The sequence below is a fragment of the Lactuca virosa genome, chromosome 8 (genome assembly GCF_052849685.1).
Source record: "Lactuca virosa cultivar CGN04683 chromosome 8, Lactuca_virosa_CGN04683_v6, whole genome shotgun sequence".
Classification (NCBI taxonomy): domain Eukaryota; kingdom Viridiplantae; phylum Streptophyta; class Magnoliopsida; order Asterales; family Asteraceae; genus Lactuca; species Lactuca virosa.
In genome coordinates this window covers 22044671-22058252 of record NC_136433.1, presented here as the reverse complement: position 1 = coordinate 22058252, position 13582 = coordinate 22044671, and the positions used below count along the sequence as shown (strand labels likewise).

Sequence of the window (13582 nt, the reverse complement as noted above, 5' to 3'; positions counted from 1 at the left end):
GTTCGGTGGTAACTGGGATAAATACTTACCTCTTGTCGAATTCTCGTATAATAACAGTTACCACGCTTCAATCAAAATGCCACCATATGAGGCATTATATGGTCGCAAATGTCGTACTCCATTATGTTGGCGTGATGTAGGACAGAAAATCCTTGGAGGCCCTGAAATGATTCAAGACACCACCGACAAGATTCCAATTGTACGAGAAAGAATGAAAGCCGCCCAGGATCGACAAAAGTCCTATACGGAAAAGAGGAGGCGACCAATAGAATTCCAGGTGGGTGATTTCGTAATGTTGAAGGTATCCCTATGGAAAGGTCTTATGCGATTTGGAAAGAAAGGAAAACTAAGTCCTATATTTGTTGGTCCTTTCAAAATCCTCCAGAGGATTGGTAAACAAGCATATTCTTAAGCATGTATGATGAAGCAGTTCCATTATCCGAGGTGAAACTGGATAATAAGTTAACTTATGTAGAAGAGCCTGAAGAGATCGTAAACGAAAGAACGACTAAGCTACGTAATAAAGAAGTAGAGTTGGTGCTTGTCAAGTGGAAACACCATGAAGGCCGAAACTATACTTGGGAGAATAAGAATGAGATAAGAGCGAAATATCCCCATTTATTTTAATCGATGTAATTTCGGGGACGAAATTCTCAAAAGTAGGAGGTATTTGTAACATATACGTTTTGAAATCGTGTTTTAAGTAAATAATATTATGAAATATTATGTGATATTGAGTATTGAGTTCTAACAGATAGTTTTTACTAGAAATGAAGTAAAACTATGTTTAGAATCACTCGAAAAATATTGGAAGTCTTATGAGATTCCAATTAAAAGTTCAAATATCAAAATTTAACGAAAATATAAAATTTTAAATAAGTAAAATTTTACTATTGAAATTTGTAGATAATCTCGTTAGAAACATTTAGGCGAAAACCTCATCGAAATCCGAGTTATAACGAAGAAGTTATGACCAATCGAAGATCCGCGACAAAACCGGCACGACGCCGAATGACGTAAAAAGTGAGTTTTTGATAAACTACTTTTTAGCCTTAGTGATCTAAATGAAAGTCGTAGTATTCATTAAACCGAGAATTTTGATAAAAAGAACGCCAAAATCTGACTTCATATGAAGAAGTTATGATTTTTCTAAGTTTCAGCTTAGCAGTAGACAACTAAAAACTCGAATTTTAGATCGAGTGATTTTTAGCCGACACAACCTAAACGAGAATCGAAGGTCTCGTCAATAGCAGTACAACGGTAAAAAGTCTGACGAAAACGGACGTCGGATGAAGAAGTTATGAATTTTTAACGGATTTAACAGTCCCGGTCTGTTAAAAATAATAATATTAAAATAAAGGCAAAATTATCCGACGAAGTCTAAATGAAAGTTGTAGAGAATAATTTTACCTACGTGTGAACGGAACTCGTATGTGAAAGTTATGGATTTTAGAAGTTCGGGGCTCAAAAATCGAGAAATCCTTGAAAACCGAGAAGAATCGCAGGGCTCAACTTCGGCCACGTCGCCCTTCTCGCATGCAGGCGCGTGTCCGAGCCGGAGAACCAAGCGATGCGAGATCCAATGGCCTTCTGACGCGTTCCACCTCCGTGTCAAGTCAGAAACGCGCTTGCTGTTCCGACCCTCGCATCCGAGCCTTGCCCTTCTGCCGCGTGTACCAAGCCTCGCAGCCACCTGCCCTCTCCCTCTCGCTTCGGATCCGAACCTCGGCCCTATATAAGGGGTGCGAGACCTCCCGGGTAAATGTTAGAAAATGTGTCTTTTTCACCCCTAAACTTATATTTCTTCTACTTCCACTTCCCCGAAGCCCCGGGATTATTTCCAACGCCCGAAACACGCCCCGAAGTTGCCGAGAAGCCCAAAAAAATTATCTTTTTGGTTTTGAAGCCCAACCCTCGCAGGGCCCGATTTTCAAGAAAACTCCCGGTTTTCAACGAAGAAAGCTAATTATAGTAACGAAGTGTTGTCCAAATTACTATTTTAACCCCCGGTTATTTCATGGTGAGTTCAATATATAGGAACAATTGTATGTTATGTGTTATATGTGCTATGTGCTTTTCAGTGTTATTATTCCGGGTTATTTTCCCGTGTTATTTTATTCCTGCTATTTATGATAGCAAAGCTATACCTTTGACCATGTGATCAGTGAAAGGACTTAGATTCACGGTGGTACTGGTACATAGCCTCTGGCCATGTAGAGCATGTCTCCGTAAGAGAATGATTTTTATTCTTTGGCATTGGCAGGTGGTTAGACAGGGCTATAAGCTTGAAATCTACAGAAATGTTTAAATCAGAAAGTGTATGTCTTCCGTGCCATTTGGGCCGAAGCTTTATTGATCGTATATCTTCGTATCAAATCATTGATTAATATGGAATGTTTGTCACATGATTCACATACGCCTTTGTTGTTTCTTGTTCCTCTTTGCTTCTGCTATATTGAAGTATATATGGTATAACATTATATTGTATCTATTATTGAACTCACTAAGCGTCTCCGCTTACCCCTCTCAATGTTTAACAATTGCAGGCAATAAACAACCAGTATAGTTATATACTGATAAAAGATTTTGAATAGTTTGAAACTATTGTATATAGTAATCATGTATGTATAACTTATAGTATCCTGGGAAGTTATATAACATATAAAAATTTGTAGTAGTCAGTTTGTATCCAGTCTTATGTAAACAAGTTATCAATGTAAAATATTGTTTTTATGAATATGCAAGTAGCATGTTTTTGGAGTAACAATTGTCAAGTATGAAAGTTTGGGTCTTTCAGAAATATGAAAGTTTAGAAAGGGGTTCTTTTAACTTGACCCTACCCTAAGCCCTTCATCAAACAAGAATAGGAAATAAGGCCAAACCAAACATTCTCAGGCTATAGAATCTTAGTTATGTACAGTTATGATCCATACACTAAGCAACTACAGTAATGATGTCAATTTCATATAAGGAAGAATCCTAGGCTATCAGGCATCATATAATCAAGCAATTCTATCATGCAAATCCTGAAGATCTCTAGCCTATCACTAGCATGTTGTTCTAACATATCATAATATCAAATAACAGTATGGTATTTTGGGGTCAACTTACTGGCTCCGACTGATCGTACACATCGAATCCTCCTTAAGTATTTTGAAAACCATTTGAAAACCAAGGCTCTGATACCAACTTGTAACATCGATAAAAATTCATAAAATTTAAACTTTTTAAAACAACCCTTTTTCAAAAAAAGTATTTACAAATCCATTGTTTCCAAAACATTACTTTAAAAATCAGAATCGCTTTCAACATAGTTTTCAAAACATTCACGTTATCAGAGTTTCCCAAAAATCATAAGTCCAAAAACCCGAGGATGTGTACGGTAATGCCTTCACCTTGACACGATCCAATGAAGTACCTAAAACCATAAACCAAAACTGTAAGCACGAAGCTTAGTGTGTTTCCCCCAAAATAACAATCACACAACTGATAACATATACAACAAACAACATGCATACAGGGCCTTCAGCATGACTGCAACGCCCCACCGGCCTACAGTCCATCTGGTACGCCCACAGAGCCTTCAGTTTGACTGGAACGCCCACCAGCCTGCAGTCTATCTGGTACGCTCACAGAACCTTCAACATAACTGGTAAGCCTCACTGGGCCTTCAGCCTATCTGCAACGTTCTTCGGGCCTTCGGCCTGACTGGTACGCTCCACTGGCCTTCAGTCTATCCGGGACGCTCTGGGTCTGTTGGCCATCAGCACAAAGCAGGTCCACCTCAACCCAACCACACATAACCATGTCGAAATATACATAACAAATAAGCATACATATAACATATCGATATAAACATTATCGGGTTTGTTGGCTGACAGCACAAAGCAGTACAGTCTCAACCCAACCACACTACATCAACACATGCGACTGGTGAACATATAACCAGAACAGATAATAGGCAGATCTAACAGATCACTAAGCATAACATCATCCTATCTACCAGGATACAGATCTAACAGATAACCACAGTACTCAATCATACGATAAACCAAGATAACAATCCAAAGGGCCGACATTGGTGCCTTCTACCAAACATGCAGTGAGGAGAACTCACCTCACAACGTTGAACCAACCTGAAAACCTCTGGTTGCTGGCTCACGAAAATCCCGAACTATAACAACAAACCAAAACATCCAATTAACAATTGGATTACCATCCATGACTAATGATCCATTCTTAGGGTAAGTATCCATTTTACCCTTTTCCTAACTAGGCCAAGGCCCAAGTCCAAATCCTTGATCCAAAAGGCCCAAATTACCTCAAGGCCCATGATTGGCCCAATTTTCCAAATTGGGCCCAAACTCCTTATTAGGCCTTATCCTAAGGTCCAATTCTATAAATATTCCAAAACACACCTACTCATATAGTCTACTAAGGGCCCAAGAATTTAAGCCCAAGAGATGCCCCAAAGCACGAAGCCCAATTACGAAAACCCAACAGATGGTGTATGTTGGGCGTACCCCGAAGGTACGCAGGGCGTATGCGATCCTCACATTGACCGCATACGGGGACGCTGGCTAAGTACACGGGGCGTACTTCTTCCTACGTGAGGCGTACCCTCACAAGGCTTAAAATCTCCATAAGTGCTTAATGGATAAAGCACTTGAGCTCAAACTTCAGATCCATGATCCAAAAGCATTCCAGAACCATAAAGTCTCAAACTTGAAGACTTTGGTCGTCCAAAAAGTCCTTAATACATGGTTATAATCCATTAAGACCTCCCACAAGGAACATGAAGCCAAACTAGTTAAAGGGACCTCATTTTTATGTCTTAGAAGCCATCCTAGGGTCTGGAAGGACAACCCAAAACGTCCAAAATGAAGCATGCATAACAATGGGATTTTTGGGACAAGAAGAACACCAAAAAGCTACTACAACAAGATCTAAGAAATCCAAGCACAAAGGTATATGCTTTTTACCTTCTGGAGCTTCTTCGTGAAGTGATGATCCAAGATCTACTATTTTGATTCACTCTTCAATCACCTTGATGCAACTTCTTCTTCTTCAACCACACAAGAAACATACTCTAAGCTCACACACACTCTAAAGAAGCTAGGATTTTCCAAAAACGATTCCATAACTTGGAGGCTGAAAATATGGGGGAAAAGGGTCCATAATGATGCTTAAATACTCCACAAACCCTAAAAGTTAGGGTTTTCACTCAGACACACGTACGCCCAGCGTACTAGGGCGCACCCTACTATGCCTAACGTGCTCACATGTACCCCCAACGTACTACTCGTGTGCCCAAAATCACCATTTTGCCACTAGGGCTTCCCATGGCCACTTCTTTCCAATCCAAGGACCAAGACTGACATAAATAAAACCCAAGGGATGAATTTGAAGTTACTTGAAAGATGGGGTGTTACAATGCTCCCCCGCTTAAATTCGATTTCGTCCTCGAAGTCATTCCTTACCATCCCCGGAAAGCCCGACATCCCGAGGGGCACTCCCACGACCATGAACATGCAATGACCTTCCGAAGGCGACTAACCCAAAAGAAATCTTTTCAACCAGAAGAAGACGAATGCATAATCCCATGCAGCAAACCAGCCTTACCTTATCTGAAACCTCAAGGCTCGAAATGGGTCTGACTCCCTGACAGACCACCTCACTGAACAAATGCTAAATCCATGAGAGTTATCCATCAAACTATCTATTCAACTCCTGATGATAACAATTGCATGAACACAATGAGATACATGACATGAATTTCCTTAACTATCGGAATGATACGTAGCTGCTATAATTCTGAAAACCCTATGACCTGCCTGACCTTCATACCGATAGAACCATCCCAAAGCACAAACACATGAACTAACTCCCAACCCTCCAGCTGATGCCTTGATATACCAATTCCTTAACTCACATCTCCCTAACTTACAGGCCTTGCACGGATACACTCGCGATTCTCGACGCGAGTTCCCACCAAAAGCCATCCCAAAATGGCCATCCCTAAAATTTCTCATAAGTTCTTCCTTAAGGCTGATGAGTGTCCATCCATGAATCTACCCCCAGTCCCTGAGTGGAGACACCACAAAGCATACAGAAAAGATCCCCAAAACAAGTCGATAGCTAACCTTTCCCAATCCAAATCTATATGATGTACCAAAACCTTTAAATAACCATTGACTCTCTGCCATTCCATTACCAACCTCCGACTCGACGAGAAAAGATGCTCAATAAGAATTTCCACATTTCGTTTAATCCCCTAACAAAAACTTGCGAACAAACAGAAATATGATGCATACATTCCACATATACTTTTTGATACCTGACTGATACCCACAACAACCCTTGACCGCTCCTATTGTTTCCTTTTCTAAGTCTTATATCAAGAATTACATCATACTCCCCATGTTTTTTATGTCAAAACTAGATAATAAGAATTTCTTGGTTTGATCAACTTCACCTTGATCAGTACCAAAAATTAACATATCATCAACATATAGACAAATTATAACTCCTTTAATGCAAAACCATTATACACATTTGTCAGCCTGGTTTAATGCAAAACCATTAGACAATATCACATCATCAAACTTTTGATGCCATTGTTTTGGTGCTTATTTCAAACCATATAATGATTTCTTCAACTTGCACACCTTATGTTCATTACCAGGCATCACAACCCATTTCAGGTTGTTTCATGTAAATTTCCTCATCCAAGTCACCATTCAAGAATGCAGTTTTCATACCCATTTAGAGAATCACAAGATTATGTATAACTGCAAGAGCTAACAATAATCTAATAGTGGAAATTTTAACAACAAGAGCATAAGTATCAAAGAAGTCAATGCCTTCTGTTTGCCTAAAGCATTGGATAACCAATATGGCTTTATACTTATCAATTGTGCCATCCACCTTCGTTTTCCTTTTGAGGATCCACTTACTTCCCAATGCCTTGCAACCAAGAGGTAAATCTGACAATACCCAAGTATTGTATTGCATAATAGAATCACTCTCATCCTGAATTGCTTCTTTCCATAAACGAACATCCTTAGAAGCCATAACTTCACTAAAAGTCTTTGGATCCTCCTCAATATTAAAACAATATTGATGTTGACATATAGTCTCATTCCTTGTTCCTTCAACTAGATAAAGTTGAAAATCAGATCCAAAAGAATTCGCTTTTCTAGCTCTTGTGCTTTTCCTAGGTTCAGGTACAGAACTTGCACCACCAGAAACATCTTCAGCTTGAGTAGTACTCTTGCTATAAGATTGATGAATCATGTTCCTTGGTCTAGGTATAGATGTAAATCTTTCTTCATCAAAGATAGCATCTCTTGACTCTAACACGGTGTTTACAGACACATAGTCATTAGTTTCTAAAACATAAAATCTATATGCTTTGGAATGATAAACATATCCAATGAAGATACAATCTACACCTCTCTCACTCAATGTTTCCCTTTTGGGTTCAGTGATCCTTACAACTTCTCTACAGCCCCAAACTTTTAGATAGCTCAACTTTGATACCTTTTTACACCAAAGTTCATAAGGAGTATTCTTACTCCTTTTATTTGGAGTTTTGTTCAATATGTAACATGCAGTTAACATTGTCTCACCCCAAAACCCTTCACTTAATCCATAATAGGACAACATTGAATTAACCATTTCTTTCAAGGTCCTATTCTTCCTCTCAACTACACCATATTGGTGTGGTGTATATGGAGTTGTGGTTTGATGTATTATTCCAGTTGATTCAAAATAAATTGGATCATAATACTCACCACCTCTATCAGTATGCAAGACTTTTATTAATTTATTTTTATGTAGCTCTACTTGTTGCTTATAAATTTTAAATTTATCAAGAGCTTCATCTTTTGAATGTAGCAAATAGACATAACAATATCTAGATGCATCATCAATAAAAGTAAAACCATACTTTTTGTTTCCAAGGGAAGGTGTTGCATGGAAATCACATAAATCACAATTTATAAGATCCAACACCTTGCTTTCCCTAACAACATCTTCGAAAGGTTGTCTGAAACATCCCAAAAATACGGTCTAAAATTTTCGTTTTTAATTATTAATAAAACCATAGTTATCCAAAACACATGTCATAATATCTCAAACACCATATCAATGTATATCAAAATATCAGAGTATAAACATCCCAGGCTGAACAAATGGTGTGTGCACTGCAATCATCCCGAGCTCTTCCATTTGCTACCGGAAGTACCTGAAACCAAAACTGAAAAATGTAAGCACGAAGCTTAGTGAGTCTCCCCAAACTACCACGTACCATACACATAACATGCAACTAGGAGATACGGACCCCGCCCACTCTCATGGAGATTCGGGCCCCGCCCACACTCCGCTATCTAGGAGATTCGGGCCCCGCCCACACTCCACTGTCTAGGAGATTCGGGCCCCGCCCACACTCCGCTACTACATGCATATAAGTATCATGCAGACAACAAGTATATCTATTCCTATCACGCAGTCACATATCTATAATCAAATAATACTACGAGATTCGTGCCCCGCCCACACTCGGCTACTATGAGATTCGGGCCCCGCCCACTCTCAGCTACTAACATATCATACTACGGGCCGACCTTGGTGTCGTAGACCCGTTCCTACTGAAGGAAACTCACCTCGCAAAGCTGACTGCTGAAATCTCGAGTGAGGAATCTCTGACGGCTGCTCCCACGACTCACTGACTATTATTATCACAATAACACTAAGTCAAAAACTTGATAATTCTCCTTAGGTTAAAATGACCATTTTACCCCTGGTCAAAGTCAACCTTCTGGTTGACCCAACTCGTCGAGTTGCTCCGTCAACTCGTCGAGTCCTAGAACCTGAAATCACGATCTAATTCGTCGAGTCCCCCCTCCCCCCCCCCCCCCGAATCGCCGAGTTCCCAGGCTACTCATAGTCGTGATCTACCGAATCAACTCGTCGAGTTCTACCTTAAACTAAAACGGGACAAACCAACTCAACTCGTCGGGTCCCTCTATGGACTCGTCGAGTTCCTCTGTCTGATTGAGCCATCTCAATGGATTAAGCTCCTACCCTTCAGATCCAAACTCCATACTTCACCTACACACTGGGAATACACTTTTAAGGGTAAAGTTTCCAACTTTACCCGCTATTAGTCCTTCTTAATGGGTTTAACTCAAACCCTAACTCTCTATAACATTGATCTTGGTCCACAAGCCATAAAACTTTAAACCAAAGCACACTATAATAGATCTAGGCCTTGGACATCCGTTGGACACGTTAAGTTCCAAGCTTTCCTTCCATGCATGGCCTTTTAGGGCTAAAAAGACCATAATAACGCTTTTAAGCTTGCATGGGGCTTCCATGGTCATAAAGTTTGCACCTTTATGCCATAGAACCCCTTCTAGATCCCAGATCTGAAATGTAAGTCACTTGGGACGTACAAATCCCAAAGACCAAGGTTCTTGAACCAAAACCCTCATAAAAATGGAAGTAAGTAGATCTATTGAATGAATGTTCAAGTTAGAGACTTGATTACCAGAAAGTGATGAGGATGGAAGGAAATCCCTGGATCTACTATCTTCTCCTTGAACCTTCTAGTCCCTTCTTCTTCTTCTAGCTTCAAGAACACACAAAATAATTCAAGAATGGATCACACACTCACAAAATGCTCTAGGGTTTCGTGGATTAGGGTTTAGGACTTGGAGGCTGGAAATGAGTCCAAGAGGTTAAATAGGGTTTCACTCTGACCGATCTACTCGCCGAGTCGAGGGCTCTTGACTCGTCGAGTAGATAGCTCAAACCCCGCACATAATCTTCCCTCTACTCGACGAGTTAGGGCCACCAACTCGTCTAGTTCCTCTTTCAAAATAAATAAATAAATGAGTTAAATGCATACCAGGAAACCAGGCGTTACATTGTCTATTGATTTTAGTTAGCATGCATGTTTTACATTTTTCATTATTTTGCAAATCAAAAGCAGGAATTAGACTCATTTTAGACATGTCTTTTAATCTCTTGTAATGAATGTGTCCTAATCTAGCATGCCATAATTTAGATTTATTAAAATTATTGCTAGTACTAGAAGAAGCCATGCAAACAGAATTATCAACAGAAGGATAACTAATATTAAGCCTAATCATTCCATTACATACATATCCAAATCCCATAAAAGAACCATGTCTTGACAAGATATACTTGTCACTTTCTAATACTTATTTGTAACCACAATTATTTAATACAATTTCAGACACGAGATTCTTATGAATCCCTGGAACATATAAAACATTGTTCAAGCACAAACATTTCCCAGAAGTAAAATTAAGTAAAACAGATCCTAAGCCCTTGATTGGTTCAGTTGCAACGTTTCCCATCTTCACAACAGATATATATTCAATTGGTTGATATTCCTTGAACCAATGTAGATCTTTGCAAACATGTTTTGTTGCACCCAAATCAACCCACCATTCAACATCATCATCCTACACATAAAATGCTTCAGAAATCACAGAAACATAATTATGCACATAATTAAAATTCTGCATAAAATTAGAATTCTGATCTTTTAACATCCTGATGATAAGGTACTTCTAATTTTAGCCCTATAATTTAATTATGTTGCACTTTGGTCCCTAAGTTTAATAAAGTGTGCAAAAATAGCCCAAGTGGCATTTTCATAAATACGCCTTGGGGGAGTACGCCATGCGTATGCATGTACGTTGAGCGTACTAGGGTGCGCCGTAGTATGCTGGGTGTACTTTCTAGATTTGGAAACCCTAATTTTTAGGGTTTAGTTCGTATTTAAATACCCTTATGGCCTCATTTCCCCTCACCTCATCAGCCTCCATCCCTCTTGATACGTTTTGCAACCCTAGTTCACCTTGAGAAGCTATTTCAAGCCTAAGAGTGTGTGTTTTGTGATTAGAAGAAGGAAGGAAGCCAAGATCATCTTGGAAGAGTGAAGCACTTTGGATCTGGGGTATCTACATCATTTGCAACCTTTTTAAGGCATAAAGCTTGCAACTTTACCCCTTTATCATATAGATCTAGATTTGGATGTCTTAATGATGCTTTTTGGTCCCAAAATGTTAGATCTTGAGCATGGCATGTTCTTGACTCATTAAGTTGTCCTTTCATACCCTAGGAGGGGTCTTAAGTCATAAAAATGGAGTCCTAGTGGTTGGTTTTGTCACATGCATGTTATGAAGAGTCTTAAGGCATTAAGATGGTAGGTTTTTATGGATTAAGTACTTATTGAGCATGCAAGGTCATAAAGTTGGAAACTTTATGACTCTTAATGACATTTTGACCTTAGATCTGCATTTAGACCTGTTAAGTCGCTATATTAAGCACTTAATGGGATAAAAAGGAAGTTTCGAGGTTACGTTGTTCGTACCTGGGTGTACGTCCAAGGTACCTCCAGAGTACGCCCCGCGTACGCTTACTGAGTTGACTCGGTTGGGTTGACTCAGTTGATTTATGGATTTTGACCAGGTTGACCTTGACTTTGACCAAGTTTGACCTTAAGGGATTTGGGTATTTTAGGAATATGATGGAGATTGGTCATTTGGGCGGAACAGGTGTTGGTTAGAGCTGAGATTCGGAGTCGGGACCTCATCAGCTTTTGTCCAGTTTATGAGGTGAGTTTTCCTCAATGTACTTGCGGTTCGAAGGCACCAAGGCTGGCCCTTTGGATTTGATATCCTGTTATGTGATAGTATGTTATCATATTGTAGTGATCTGTTAGATCGGTACCCTGGTATATATGATGATGTTATGCTTAGTGATCTGTAGATCTGTCTATAGACTGTTTATATGATTATCTGTTATATATGCACATATTTGGTTGGTGGTTGAGGCTTTACTGATTTGTGCGTAAGCCAATAGGTCGGGGGCATACCAACCCGATGGTTGATTGGGCCTGAGGGTATTCCATCACGAGGATGACAGGACCCGTCGTATATTGGCATTCCAACCCGATGGTTGATTGGGCCTGGGGTATTCCAACCCGATGGTTGACTGGACCCATAGTATATTGGCATTCCAACCCGATGGTTGATTCGGAATGGGGTATTCCAACCCGATGGTTGATTGGGAATGGGGGTATTCCAACCCGATAGTTGATTCGACCCGACATGTAGTTATTGTATATGTTATATGTTTATGTGTTGGTGCTTTGTGGGAACTCACTAAGCGTTGGCTTACAGTTTTGGGTTATGTTTCAGGTACTTCGGATGACCGCGGGAAGGTGAAGGCGTGACCGTACACATCCTCTTGCTTATGACTTATGATTTTGGGAGACTCTGATGTTCAAAAATGTTTTCATAACTATGTTTGTAAACAATTTGTGAATTTGGGTTGGTTTTAAAAAGTTTAAATTTCTTGTGATTTTTATGGGTGTTACAGACCTTGTTGCTTTTCTGGATCCTTGGATCCACTAGGACCAGAACCATCCTTGTTCATCTTACGAAGGTGACAATCTTTCTTGAAATGAGCCGGTTTGTTACAGTTCCAACAAACCACTTTTTCCTTCTTATTAGAAGACTTGTCATCCTTTCCTTTAAACTTCCTTTTACCATTAGACTTCTTTTGATTCTTTGAGCCTTCTCCATCCACCATGTTCACAGGAGAGGAACTAGCTTGGTTCTTGCCTTTAGGATTGTGGTCAAGTTCTTGAATCCTTAGAGACTCTTCAATCCGTAAATGGCTTCCAAGTTGAACCAAAGTTAATTCTTCCTTGTTATGTTTCATAGAGTGTTTAAACTCTTTCCAGGAAGGGGGCAGTTTGTCCATGATGACAACCACATAAATGGCTTCATCCATTTTCAGATTGTGTTGATAAAACTGCCCCATGATCCTTAACATTTCATGGTATTGTTGTAACGTCCCAAAAATAAGACCCAAAAATCTTTCATTTTTAAATTAATAAAGTTATAAAACAGTAAACCATATCATTGTCATAAAACCAAGGTAATCAAATTTTATCAATACATTATCATTATTAGAGTAAATCACAAAATGCGAAATCGAATGGTGTGTGCTCTGCAATCATCCCAGGCTCTTCCCTTAGAACCAGAAGTACCTGAAACATAAACTGAAAACCGTAAGCACAAAGCTTAGTGAGTTCCCTAAAATACCACATACCATACATAAATAAACACATATTGGGCCCCGCCCGGTATACATATCTGTCAATCAACGGGCCCCGCCCACACTCGAATAACGGGCCCCACCCACTGAATATAGCGGGCTCCGCCCACTGAGTATAATGGGCCATGTCCAACATACAAACACATAATCCTACTAACACATGCGATAATCACAAAGATAATAGCATATAATACAGTCAGCAGGCCTTGCCCGACATCGAGCCCCGCTCAGCATACATACCAATACATATACATGCAAGAGTCACACAGACATCTAGCATCCTAACATAATACACCATGGGCCGGCATTGGTGCCTTCGATCCGCTAGACACAGTGATGAAACTCACCTCAGACTGCTGAATCCCACAGATAAACCTCTGGCTACTGGCCACTAACACTAAGAGTCCAAACTAAGGTA

At 39.8% G+C, this 13582-nt stretch overlaps 1 protein-coding gene across 1 annotated transcript; it reads right to left on the bottom strand.

The window, feature by feature from the left end:
• Positions 1-6765: 6765 nt before the first annotated feature.
• LOC145130160 (uncharacterized) lies at positions 6766-12867 on the bottom strand. Its single transcript, XM_079065002.1, has 5 exons — positions 12535-12867; positions 10824-10997; positions 10257-10496; positions 7231-7542; positions 6766-7098 (listed from the first exon to the last, which is right to left on the bottom strand). The coding sequence occupies exons 1-5, from the start codon at positions 12865-12867 to the stop codon at positions 6766-6768; spliced, it is 1392 nt and encodes a 463-aa protein (XP_078921128.1).
• Positions 12868-13582: the final 715 nt, after the last annotated feature.

Coding starts and splice junctions, on each gene's coding strand:
- LOC145130160 (XM_079065002.1), bottom strand. CDS start 12,867: ATGGGGCAGTTTTATCAACACAATCTGAAAATGGATGAAGCCATTTAT. Junction 10,998..12,534: donor CTAATAAGAAGGAAAAAGTG/GTTTGTTGGAAC, acceptor CAAATGATGTAG/ATACCCCAGATCCAAAGTGC. Junction 7,543..10,256: donor AGAATCTCGTGTCTGAAATT/GTATTAAATAAT, acceptor TGGTGTAAAAAG/GTATCAAAGTTGAGCTATCT.